This window comes from Aquarana catesbeiana, linkage group LG01 (genome assembly GCF_042186555.1).
Source record: "Aquarana catesbeiana isolate 2022-GZ linkage group LG01, ASM4218655v1, whole genome shotgun sequence".
In the NCBI taxonomy this organism is placed as follows: domain Eukaryota; kingdom Metazoa; phylum Chordata; class Amphibia; order Anura; family Ranidae; genus Aquarana; species Aquarana catesbeiana.
This window is the reverse complement of record NC_133324.1, coordinates 903,025,848-903,038,857: the sequence shown is the minus strand read 5'-3', so window position 1 is coordinate 903,038,857 and position 13,010 is coordinate 903,025,848. Positions and strand designations below refer to the sequence as shown.

The 13,010-nt window shown below is 47.2% G+C and overlaps 1 protein-coding gene across 4 annotated transcripts in view; it reads left to right on the top strand.

Annotated features, from left to right (window-relative positions):
- The first annotated feature begins 297 nt into the window (after window positions 1-297).
- KRCC1 (lysine rich coiled-coil 1) overlaps window positions 298-13,010 on the top strand; it is a 75,350-nt gene continuing 62,637 nt past the window's right edge. Inside the window, exon 1 of one of the 4 annotated variants that reach the window (XM_073610985.1) lies at window positions 298-516. In XM_073610985.1, the coding sequence (XP_073467086.1) occupies window positions 375-516 (142 nt within the window). In that variant the 5' untranslated portion in view covers window positions 298-374. Of the gene's footprint in view, window positions 517-3,722; window positions 4,974-5,028; window positions 5,129-13,010 lie in introns of those variants that run through there. The other 3 variants (XM_073610984.1, XM_073610987.1, XM_073610986.1) reach the window with 3 other exon arrangements.

The window sequence follows — 13,010 nt, the reverse complement described above, 5'->3', positions numbered from 1 at the left end:
GTGTCAGAATTGGCCCGGATTGGAAGTGGTTAAAGGTGAACTTTTTTTTTTTTTTAAAGGGAAACAGGTTTCCAAGCATGCTCCAAGGGAAAGTTCACTCAAATAAACGAATCCAACTCATATCGACCAAAATGTTTTCTATTAAACTTTAAGAACGTCTTTTTTAAAAGCACGTAGCACGTCCACAGGAAGCCAAAAGGCTTTGACCACAACAAAGATGGCGCTACCACGCCTCACGAAACTCAAACAACTTCCGGTCACGGGACTCGCCCAGCCGCTGGGATCTGTCCTGCGTCACGGAGTGACGTCGCCGGCCTACACCCTACTGCTAGACCAGTCCCTCCGGAGGGGTGGGGGAAGTAGGAGAGTGAGACATGGCGTCGGAGGGTGCCATCAGCCCGCAGCTAGTGGAGAGTATAACACAGAGCAGCAGCCCCTCCGCACCCACTTGTAGCGTGCCTATGGCGGGGGGTGACATTAGTAGTAGTGCCCAACCCACCATCCCCTGCCAGACAGGTGAGTGTGAGTGAGCCCAGCCAGGGACAGGCCCCAAACATGGGGGGAGGGGAGGAGGGACTCAGGCTGCCCCATAGGGCTCTCTAGGCCTGCTATGGGAGGGGAATGCTGGGACTTGTAGTTCCTCCAGGTTGCCCAGTCCTGAGTCTGGTTTGTTATGAGGTTACAGAAGTCACTATTACTATAGGGCTTGGTTGCCTAGACTGCCCATGTTTGTTTATGTTGTGGGACTTCCCTTGGTCCCTGTAGGCCAAATAGGACCTGTAGATTGAGGGGTGGAGGGGAGGCAGCCTCTGGCTGTCCTGGGTGGCCATGGCACCCCCAATGCCCCCCCCATCTGCCACTTAAGCCACAAAGTCCTGATCTGTGGGGTGCAGCAAGGCCGGTGTAAGGTGTCTACTTCTCTGAGCCCCCATCTGTAGCATCAACGTGACCAAATATTGGGGGGAAGGTGGGGTGGGGTGCGTCTGGACGCCGGAATCCTCGAAATTTGTTCCCTTAAGGACTTGTTTACACTTGCAATTGGGGGGAGGGGGGCTTTAAAGCGGAGCTCCAGGCCCCAACCCCCCCTCCCCAACCAATACATTGAAAGGGAAAAAATCTGTAAGGTGAACTTGCACAGGTCCCCCCTTCTCGCCCCCAGCCCCCCTCCCGGTGCCGCTCACCTGATCTAAGCCCCGGTATATCCGCGCCAGGCATCCGGGGCTTAGAAATCCTCTCTGACCAATTAGAATGCTCCAAAACGTCCGCCCTGGCTAGGGACGTTTTGGACATTTGGCTCTGGGGATTTCTAAGCGCCAGACTCCTGACGCGGATGTACCGGGGCGTAGAACCGGAGATTGCCGCGGTCCAAGTCAGCGGGATTGGTGGGGGTTGGGGGGGACGGACCTGTGTAAGTTCACCTTACAGATTTTTTTTTGTGAAGGTGAACTTACACTTTAGGCTGCATTCACACCTGAGCGTCAAAGTCATGCGTTTTTGCCGCGATTTTGTTCAGGCACATGCCCCAAAGAAACTCATGTTCTTTTGTGAGCTTAGGGCGTTTTTTAGGCGTTTTGCTTCAGGTGACAAAACGCTCAGATATGAACAGGTGCCACTGAAATGAATAGGATTTTGCTTCCTGGGCGTTATTCAGGCGTTTTTTTTTTTTTTTTTCCAGGCGTTTTATGAGCTGAAAACACTCAGGTGTGAATGCAGCTTTAAAGTCAACAGCTTCAAATACTGTAGCTGTTTATTATTAGGACACTTACTTGTCCAGGGATCCCGCAACGTCGGCACCCCAGCCAATTTTTCAATTGGCTCTTGGGTTCCCTACTGCGCAATGCGCGCTGCGCTTTGTGAATAGCCTGGCACCAGGAAGTGGGATTGGGTACCTATCAAAAACAGGTACCCGCTCCACACCCCCACAAGGTGCCAAATGTGGCAGCAGGGAGGGAGAAGGCAAACAAGCGGAGCTTCCCTTTTTGGGTGCAGCTCCGCTTGGGTTCACACTGTGCGGAGCCGCTCGATGGCAGCAGGGGGTCCGGTGTGTCCCTGTTATCCATTTCAGGCGCAAATCAGGTCCGAATTTTGGGCTGATTTCGGACCTGAAACGGAGGAGCCAAAGATGCAGAAGACTCTTCTGCAGTGCACTCCGCGGCTGCCCCGGAGATGTGTGAACCGGCTCAATTGAGAGCTGGTCACAATCTCCTGTCATACAAATTGGATCCAATGCGCAATAGTTTCAATCCAGCCTTAAACCAAATGGTCAGGCTTCATTTTTACCCCTCACAGTACCCCCCCATCGCTGCCACCTTCCCATTTTCCTGCAGCCGCCAGGTGAGCATGTCGCAAAGCTTTGGAACTATACCCCCTGTCTCACACAGCGGGCGATACTGCATGCTGAGCATGACCCCTTCAAGTGAATGGCGCCATGCTGCAACATGTACAACACGTGTGGTATTTAGGGGGTTAAAGCGGATGGTGAGGTTTCGATACATCCTCTCCCTACCGCCTTGCTTAAGGGCGAACTCACACCGGTGCACCGCGGTTTAGGTGCAGCCTGATTTATCCCATTGACTTCTGTTAGAAGGTGCATTTTTTATGAAAGCACAGCAAGGTCCAGCATCTGCATCTTTGATGCCCTTTCAGAAAACGCACACGTAGAAGTCCATGGGAACCGCGTGTAAAATACAGATACAGTCATGCTGTGACCGAACCGCAGCGCATTTGCGTGAGCCCAGCTTACTTCTCTGTGAAGGACAAAGCCAGGTGGAAACCATCCTTAAGCACCAGTTCACACAGGGGCGGCTTCAAAGTTCCCCAACTCTGAAACCGCCCTGTACAGCGCAGCTTGCAAAACAACTTATGTATAGAAGTCAATACAAGTCGCCCCAAAGTAGTACAGGAACCTTTTTCTAAGTCGGAGCAACTTGAGTCGCTCCTATTAGAACGGTTCCATTGCAATGCATGGAGCGCGACTTATCAGGCGGCTAAGTCGCCTGACAGGTCACACCTGTGTGAACTGGCACTAAGAACCTCAGTGATTGGCTGTCCTGTACAAGCAGGTCCAGAGCACCTAGTGCTAGGCTTTCTCATATCTTACTGCCAGCCTTCAGAAATCCATTCCACATTTGCCATGAGTTGCAATGGGGGTGCCTTCATTTTGAATGCCCCCCCCCCCCCCCCCGCCCCACCAAATGGATGTAAAGGCTCTGTGCCTTATAGTAGACTACTTTTTTTGGGGGGGGGGGGGGCGTAGTTTAACAATGGTCTTAGCAGCTGCTATAGAGCTTGGGGTAAGAGGGGATCCCCGATAGGTAGGCCATTGGGTAAGTTTAACTTGGGAATCTTTCAAACTTATGCTCCACTGAGCTGTGGGCTGGGTCTTTCCCCCAGTCTTTCTGAACAAGAGAACCTCTAAACTTCACCAATTAGCTGTTCCGTACAAGCAGGTACTGAGCACCTAGTGCTAGGCTTTCTCTCACCTTACAGCCTGTCTTCAGAAATGAATTCCATGTTTGCCATAAACTGCGATGGGGTGCTTTCATTCTGAATGCCCCCCCCCCGTGTGCACACTCACAGATAAAAGTGCTCTGTGCCTTATGGTATATCACTTTGGGGAAAAAAAAGGTGCAGTTGTGCGACTTAAGAGTTAGCAGACCATGCAGCTGCTATGGGGCCGGGATGGAGGGGGGCCCCAATAGGTAAACTTGATGTAGCAGCTAGAGATGAGTTTGGACTCATCTCTAACCAAAACTCATGCTTTTTTGTACTCTTGTGAGCCGTAGGGCTGGGGGATAACCCGGCTCACAGCTTATTGGAGTGTAAAGAAAAGTGCAAGTTTGGGTTTGAAGGTTGTCCAAGTTCGTCTGCTGGACACAGATCCCTTTTGTTCAGTAAGAAGTGTTTGCTGTACAGTTTTAAAGAATAATTTCACTTTTAAAAAAATAAAAATGCACATTTTTTTTGCAGGTAAAAAAATGTGCATTTATTATTTTTTGTTGCAGGAGCCTGGGATGCATTGCACCAGTGATCAGTAGATCGCTGATGCAATGCATGTCTCCTGCACACTGTCAGTGTATCTGCTTGCCTGTACATCTCGTACGGGTAAGCCGACACTCGCAGACAGGAAGACTTTATGTAGTACCACAGCGCCATGGTAGTTCACTGAGAACTACAAGCTGACAGCTGCAAAAGATATCGGGGTTTGTAGTTCATTCAGACACACGGAGCTGTGCGTCTGAATGACGTGGGCGGAGTCTCCGCATGGTTGCGCAGTTTTTCCAACAGTGGTAGCTAGTACAGGGGACTTCTCCCCGGGCGGCAGCTGCAGCACTGGGAACGTGTTACATGTTCCACCCTAAAAACGGGTGGCACATGTTCCCAAAGGTGAACTTATCCTTTAGCCTGGCTATGCACCGTTCAAATTTCACGTAGTTCCTGATGAAACGGATGATCTTTGCTCAGCTGGAGGCTCTGGGGCCCCATGATTCATTGTTTTTGAATCATCATGTTTTGGTGTGGTCTGGTTTTTTTTTTTTTTTTTCCAAAGTCAGAATGGCACAATACCACTATTTTGATATTAAAAAGTCTCGCTTTGAAGCCACCCAGAAAAAACACCCTGAATACTGCTCAGTTTCTGCAATAAAACGGCTGATCGTTAGAAGTTCTGAGTGGGAAGCTCTTTCCAATTAGCTGCAAGGGGAAGAGGGATTTCTAGCCTGGGTTTAAGTGACACCATACACTCTCCTTGACACCATACACTCTCCTTGATCCAGTGTACAGTTTGGGACTTTGTGGCGTTCTTTATTGAAAAAACAAGAATCCTCTTTCCCCAGTAGAAGCCTCCGATCTCCCTTTTATTTATTGTCCTGGGAGTAATTATAGTCTCATTAATGTATGTTCTGGGAGTGGGATTTACCGCGCAGTGTGAATTGGGACTAGTGCTCTTTCCAGTTCTCCTGGATGCACAGTATGTGAGTAAGAGATTCTATAAAAAATATCTTCTGTTTGTAGTATGCCGATGGGAATCTCTTAAAGGTTCCAAAATGCGTAATATGCATCTAGGGATGTAACCAATATCCTCAGTGCAAGTATAATCACAGCAGTCAACACCGGTGTCCCTGGACTAGTAAGTGTATAATCTATTGTGAGACGTCCTGTTCCTCATATATGTCTATTCTTGCCAAAGTATGTAATCTATTCAAAAGGCCATGGAATTCCCCTGGAAATAAATTCCCCTTAATTTTTGTTTTGGAAGTTCCTAAGTTTAAGTGGGACTTCATTAAACACAATTTCATGTTTTTTATTTTTCTTACATGGCTGAAGTTTGCACCTTTTACTATTTTGCTTTCATATATGATGTGATTGGGAGCCCCCTGGATCTGGTCTATGATGCATGATGGAACTGGGGAGCCCCTTTATCATTTCTATATATGGATTAATAAAGTTAACCACACCCTCCTTGACAGCCTCTCCATGTAATTTGCCTTAAATATACAGTTTTGGTTTAGCTTTGTGTTTGCATCCTTTGAATTTTTATGTTGAGAGATGACCATACTTTCTGTGTTCTTAGAAATAGGGATGGATACATCTTCTTAGCTAATAAATCTCATTGCAACCGAAATCTTTGGAGCATCATTTGATGTTGGAGGACAATGTTCCCTGGCTCCTTAATTATCAGACTGGAGCTACTGTCTGCTGATTTCTGCAGTAGCTTGTCCACTACCAGCGTCCTCTTTGGTACATTCATAATACATGTAGGCCAGTTATTCTGGACTCCAAAAACTTGTAATCTTAGTTTTGCTTCTGTCAGCTGAGCCAAGATCTTTTCTTTTGGTTTTGATATCATTAGTTTGGCTGTATTTGTCAGCTGACCAGTTTTCCTTCCTCTTCCAGCACTATGACCTCACGCAGACTGAGCGTTTACCCCCTTGTGCTTGAGATCTGTGTTTAAGTGCCGGTTCACACGACACAAAACGCATGTGATTCGCACCGCAAATCACATGTGATGTCTGTGTGATGCGATTTCAGCCATACAGATAGTATGGCTGAATTCACATCACATTCGGACCAAACTCGCACAGGACCCTTTTTTTTGGTATGCACCAGAATAGGATTGCTTGGGTGTTCACGCCCATGCGATCCGATTCATGTCCAAACTGTCAGTTCGCAGTGCGATATGCAAGCTGAAATGGGGGTGTCATTAACATTGTATTGACACTTCCTGCAGTTCGCGTATGGCAGTGTGAATTGCCTTGCGAGTTGGGTGCGATGCGGGAACCCACAGTGGATTTGCAGGGTTCCCACATCACACAAGTATGAACCGGCACTTAGTGTGGCAGAAGACACCGGTGCACTGTCCAGCCCTGCTACTGGCAGCCTGTAAAACTGAGAGGCTGAAAGCTGCTGCAGCTGGCTGCTGCACAGAGTGGTATGAACATTTAGGCCAGGCTTACACTATTGCAAACTGGATGCAAATTGGTAGGTGATTTTGACAGGCTCTCTATGAGGCCGGTTCACATATCTCTGCTGCGGCTCCGGCGCAAATTTGTACAGGAGCCCTGTGCGTCTTTTGGTCTGTTTCAGGTCCGAATTCAGCCAAAATTTCAGACTGAAACAGTGAACGGGGACGCACCGGACCCCTGCTGTGAGCCTCTTGCGAAGATAGTGTGAACCCAGCCTAAGGGAAGTATGAATGCAGACTACTTGTGTTCCTGGCATTCATCCCTGGGTGTTTAATGCTGTAAATGTCATTACCACTTGGTGCACCGTCCAGCCGCAGGAGCTTTCAGCGTCTCATAGAGTTTAACAGGCTGTCGGCAGCGGGGTTGAATGGGTGCACCTGTGTCTTCTGCCTGCACAAAAGTGCCAGGATCTCGCTCTAAATGCCCGGTGTACACAAGGCCTATGACAGACACATAAGATCACATGTAAGCAAGGCCTTGAAATGCTGAGCTTGCTACTTTTAAAATGACACACTTTCCTAGTATGTGCTATTTCCAGCATACAACTGTCCAGCTAAGTTTTGTGAAGTTTTGACCAGTGGGGAAATGTTTTGAATTTTTTTTGTGTTCTTATTGCTATTGCCCCACTAGAGAGATTTCCCCTTTTCCTGTTCTCGTGACAGCGGGAGAAACCATTGTCGTCAGAACAGGGAGAGACTACTATAAAAGACTTGACAGTTTCTAAAGAGGAACTTTGGGCCAAAATTAAAAAATGGGCAAACAGGCATGCTTTGTCTCTTCTGCATTAAGAGAAATTTGGGGTCAAATCATACTTAGGCGAATGCAACATCGACTCTAAGACTGAGAACTGAGCGATCAAACACAGCTGATCGCTCAGTTCTCAGAATGCTTTATGAGCAGAGCTGGTGACTGTCTGTCACCGCTGTCCTGCGCCCTCCCACACTCAGAGCACCGGGTTGTGTGGGGGGGCAAATGAGCCAGGTGCTGGTCCAGGCTCCTCAGTGAAATGTAACCATATGGTCAAGATCCTTCCACAGCCGGCTCTGACGTCTGCTAAAAACAGGTCACAGGAGTGCAGAACGAGCTGCACTTCTGTGATCTATAAAAGTACACCCAAACGAGCTTTGGCTGTACTTCTTCTTTAAAGCAGAGTTCGTCGATCAAAAAGTGTAGCTGCTGACTTTTAATAAACATACACTCGCCTGTCCCACGGTCCAGCGTTGCGGCCGCCCGAACCCGTGGCTCAAGTGTGGGCACCCGGCTGTGACAGCTTACCTATTGGTCAGGCAGTCTTCTGGGACCTGTGATGTGTCCCAGAAGATTACAAGGATTACAAGGAGGGAGGTGGCCCAAGCAGAAGGGGGTACCTGCTCCCCCACCCCAAAAATGGGCATCCCAAATGTGGCAAATTGGGGGGGGGGGGTAGTGCTTAAAGCGAAACTTCCCCTTTTGAGTGGAGCTCTGCTTCAAAGTTATTTTTACTGGATTTTATTGTGAGATTTGTCTTTATGGGATCATACATTTGCAATCGGAGGAGAAGATCACCTTTTGTAACATGTTACACCCATATTTAGGGTGTAACATGTTACTGTAGCACCGGCCATCACACCTAAACCCCCCCCCCCTTCGATCCCCTGTTGTGAGAGCGAGCAGGGATCATCTCCCCCTGCTCGCTGTCACAATAAAAAAAAAAATATATAATACGTGGCCGTGTGGGCAAAGCCCAGAGTTCTGTGAATGTAAAAACTAGAAGCTTTTGTGGCTGACGGCTTGTAGTTCTCACTGAACTACCAGGGCACGGTTGAGCGCTCTAGGTAGTGGATTGAGTCTTCCTGGCAGTGTGGTACTGCCTGCTCTTATGAGTAGGCGGCTTACGCAGAATGTCTGTGGGTTCGCAGGTTCGATGCTTTGCAGGCTTATAGTAAAAAATAATTAATGAAATAAAAGCAATTTTTTTTTTTTTTTACCTGCAAAAAGAAGTGCATTTAATTTTTTTTTTTTTTATTTTTTTTTTACAAAGGAACTTTTCCTTTAAAATTATTTACCTGCCTGTCCACCCTTGTACATTGAGCCGTGCTCTCGCAGCTCACTGTACAAATTTGGCAGTGCCAAATCTGACTGTACATCATCCCCACCCAGCCAATGAAAGCTGCCGACTATCAGACCCGGAAGTCCGCCGCAACAAGACGTCAGTTTGGGGACTCCACATCCCTGGAGCCAAGGTGAGTATCGTTCCGCTTAACTCTTACACTAGCCTTTCCTGCCCACAGTTCCTCCAGAGGTTGCCAGGGGTTCCCCAAGTTGTGGCTGATCGACCTATCTGATGGTGTCTGCATAGTTCTGGGTCTAACGCCACTTGGCAGGGCCAGCAGCATGACACCTATTATATTTTAGTTATCTATAAGGGTGGCATTCTTCCTACTAACAGTGTAAGTGTTCCCCCTTCCCAATGACCTAGATAAATTACACTTAGGAGGGACTCCTGAAACTTGAAAATGGTTTCAAGGGTTCCTCTGGGGCAGGGATCTCAAACTGGCGGCCTTCCAGCTGTTGCGAAACTACAAGTCCCATGAGGCATTGCAAGAATGACAGTTACAAGCATGACTCCCACCGGCAGAGGCATGACGGGACTCGTAGTTTCGCAATAGCTGGATGGCCACCAGTTTTGAGACCCCTGCTCTGGGGTAATAAGTTTAAGAAAGGCTGCCTTACCCAATCCACTAGAAATTGTTTTTTATTATTGTCGGTGTGTCCAATGGAGAGGTTCCCTGTCACTTGCTGTTTCTATGACATCCTGCTACCAAAACATAGGGAAATTGCACCAATGAGGACATGTCGTTAAAAACCCACTTTGAGGCTGGGTTCACACTAGTGCGAATGGGTTGTGGGTTTCCTCGCATCCAATTCGCATGACAGGAGATTGTGACTGGATCTCTAGGGAGTTGGTTCACATATCTCCGGGGCGGCTGCAGAGCATTCGGCCCTGAACCTGAGGACGGGCGCACCAGACCCCTGCCATGAGCCGCATGTGGCTTGAATGTGAACCCAGCCTAAAGAAAACTTGTGAGAGAAAAATGTAGGTTGCTATTGGTGAAGTTTTTCTGAAATGCCAGTTGCCTAGCTGTTTTGGTCTTCAGTACATTGATCAAGAACATTTATTTGTTCCAGTTCAGTGACTCAGAATAATTAAAGTGGAAAATCACCCAAAAGGGGGGGAAGGTTCCACTCCCCCCCCACTTGGAAGAAATAATTTTTTTGGAGGGAGTGGTTTTGGCAGGTACCCACTCCCACTTGAATCACAGTGGCAGATCCACCAGAGGTTGTCTCCCCCCTCCCTGCACAGTTGGAAGCTGGCTGCCCACAGTTAACATGCCGGTGACCCGAAGACTGGTAAAGAACTGGCACGGATGAGGATGGCACTGGATCTTTAGACAGGCGAGTGTCTGTTTAACGTTAGCAGCTACAGTTTTTGTAGCTGCTGACTTCGTTTTTGCACAAGTGACTGAAGCTCCACTTTAAATCATTGGTTCCACATGACAGCGAGACAACCTCGTGTGTTATATGCAGCTACCTTGAACACTGGCAAAAAAAGACTTCCTTGCCACCCCCAGCTAGCCTCAGTTTGACTGCTCGACTGAGCCCTAAGGGACCATACCTGAACCTTGACTTTGTTGCATGGTGCTTCAGTGATCTGTGAACATTTCCTACATTTAGCCACCTATAGTGCCTCATCCTTCCTCAAGGGCACACCGACCTAGCACATTACCTCAATAAACTTTTCTTAAGGTAATTTGCTAGGTCAGTGCACCTTTTTCTTTTTAGTCTGAGGATACCCATTGTCCTAAGAGGGCAGCAAGAGCATTGGCGCTAAGAAGGGATTTTGCACTGTGTACCCCTGGGTTAACCACTGCAAGCGCGAGATAATGTTTGTTCTTTACTATAGGCACCTGGCTGTGACAGCTTGTGGCTTCACAGCCGGGTGTCCACTGGGCATGTGTGCTGCGCTCTGTGACTGGTCCCGTGTAAGGATGAGCTCCGGCGTGTTCGCACTCTCCGCGTGCAGAGCCCGCCAGGAAGTCTGCACGGCGCTGCGCTAATCACAGGCAGTGAGACATTTTCCCGATGTGCGGCTGCAGGGATCGGAAATGTCTCAATGCCTGTGATTAGCACAGCGCCGACTTCCTGGCGGGCTCTGCATGTGGAGTGTGTGAACATGCCGTCGCTCATCCTTAGTCCTGAAGTCTTCTGGGACCTGTCTTGTGTCCCAGAAGCCTTTGGAAGGGGGGAAGGAAAATGTCTACTTCTGCTCACCTTAGGTGATCGGAACAGAAGTCAGTTAGGTACCCGCTTCCCCCTCCTCCCCAAAAGCACCATTTCACAACTGGGAGGAGGCCTTAAAGCGGAACTTCCCCTTTTGTGTGGAGCTCCACTTTAAAGTTGTGAGTAATACCCCTTTGGGGACCCTTTGCACCTCACATGGCAGATCGCAAGCTGCCGATACCTTGACTGATCAGTATACGGTGGGGAAAATAATTATTTGATCCCCTGCAGATTTTGTAAGTTTGCCCACTTTCAAAGCAATGAAGGGTCTATAATTTTTGTCATGGGTGTATTTTAAATGATAGAGACAAAACATCAACCAAAAATCCAAAAAAAAAACAAGATACAAATGTTATAAATTGAGTTGTAGTTCAGTGAGTAAACTAAATATTTGATCACCTACCAACCAACAATAATTCTGGCTCCTACAGACTGGTTACAGTATGTGCTCATGTGGTACACAGATTAGTCCTGTCAATTTAAAGCAGAGTTCCACTCAAAAGTGGAACTTCCGCTTATGCATCTCCTCCCCCCCCCTCCGGTGCACCTTTTTTTTGGGGGGGGGGACAGGGTACCTATTTTTAAGAGGTACCTGTCCCGCCCTGGCTCCTGGAAGTTCGGCTCCTTCCTCCGCTGCCAGACCAATTAGAAAGCGCAGTGTGCTTCGCTCATGTGCAGGGTTCCCTTACCAGGAATGGCTGCGGTGCTGACATCGCGGGCTCCCTGAACAGGTAAGTGTCCATATATTAAAAGTTAGCAGCTTCAGTATTTGTAGCTGCTGACTTTTTATTTTTTCGTGCACGGGCTGGGCCTTCTCTTTAAGAAGGTGCTCCCAATGGCAACTCATTATGTGTGTAAAAGACACCTGTCCACAGAATCTTTCTTCCATTCAAACCTAACATCACGTGCAAGACCAAAGAGCTGTCAGGCAAGGCTAGAATGGACTAAAAGACCATCAGCAAGAAGCTTAGTGAAAGATGAGACAACTGTTAGAGTGATTATTTGCATATGAAAGAAATAAAATAACTTTCGTTCACCCTGCGTCTGGAGCTTTATGCAATTCACCTCATGGGGTTAGGATGATTATGAGAAAAGTGAGGGCTTAGCCCAGAAATACACGGGAGGAGCTTGTGAATGATCTTAAAGAGGAACTGCAGTCTGCTCACATTTGTAATAAAAACATCTTTGCCATTCTGAAGCTTCCCTCCAACCACTTTGCATATTATTTTATATATATATATATATACTGTGATTTTATAATTTCCAAATATGCTGCAGCAATCTCCCCCCACTGAATCTGGCTGCAACCATTTTAACTGTGGGCAGCTGAAGCTGCTGCCTGTTCACTTCCTGGATTTACACAAACACACAGAGGCACACCTCCAGCTCTGATTGGCCCTCTTATGACTCATCCCCCCTCCCTTCCTGGCAAACTCGTGAGAGAGAGAGCTGTGCATGATGTGCAGACAATAAACAGGAAGCGGGCTGTATAAGGTATTTACTGGCAGAAAAAAAAGTTTTACTATCCAAAGTTAAAACAACAAGGGCAGAAGATTTAATAGATGGAAAGTTGAAAAAGTGACTGAAGGTCCCCTTTAACCCTTTCATGACTAAGCCTATTTTTGAAATTTGGTGTTTACAAGTTAAAATCCATATTTTTTGCTAGAAAATTACTTAGAACCCCCAAACATTATATATATATTTTTTAGCAGAGAATAAAATGGAGATTGTTGCAATATTTTATATCACACGGTATTTGTGCAGCGGTGTTTTAAACGCAAACTTTTGGAAAAGGGACACTTCCATGAATTTTAAAAAATCCAAACAGTAAAGTTACCCCAATTTTTTTGTATAATGTGAAAGATGATGTTACGCCGAGTAAATAGATACTAAACATGTCACGCTTTATAACGCCCTCGTGGAATGGCGACAAACTATGGTAGCTATGAATTTCCATAGGCGACGCTTTAAATTTTTTTTACGGTTACCAGGTTAGAGTTACAGAGGAGGTCTAGGGCTAGAATTATTGCTCTCACTCTGACTATCGCGGCGATATCTCACATGTGTGATTTGAACACCGTTTACATATGCCGGCGCGACTTCCGTATGCGTTTTCTTCGCTGCGCGAGCTCGCGGGGACGGGGGCACTTTAAAAAATTTTTTTTATTTATTTTTAGATTTATAAATTGTGTTTTTAAAGGTTTTTTTTTTTACTTTTATTGCTGT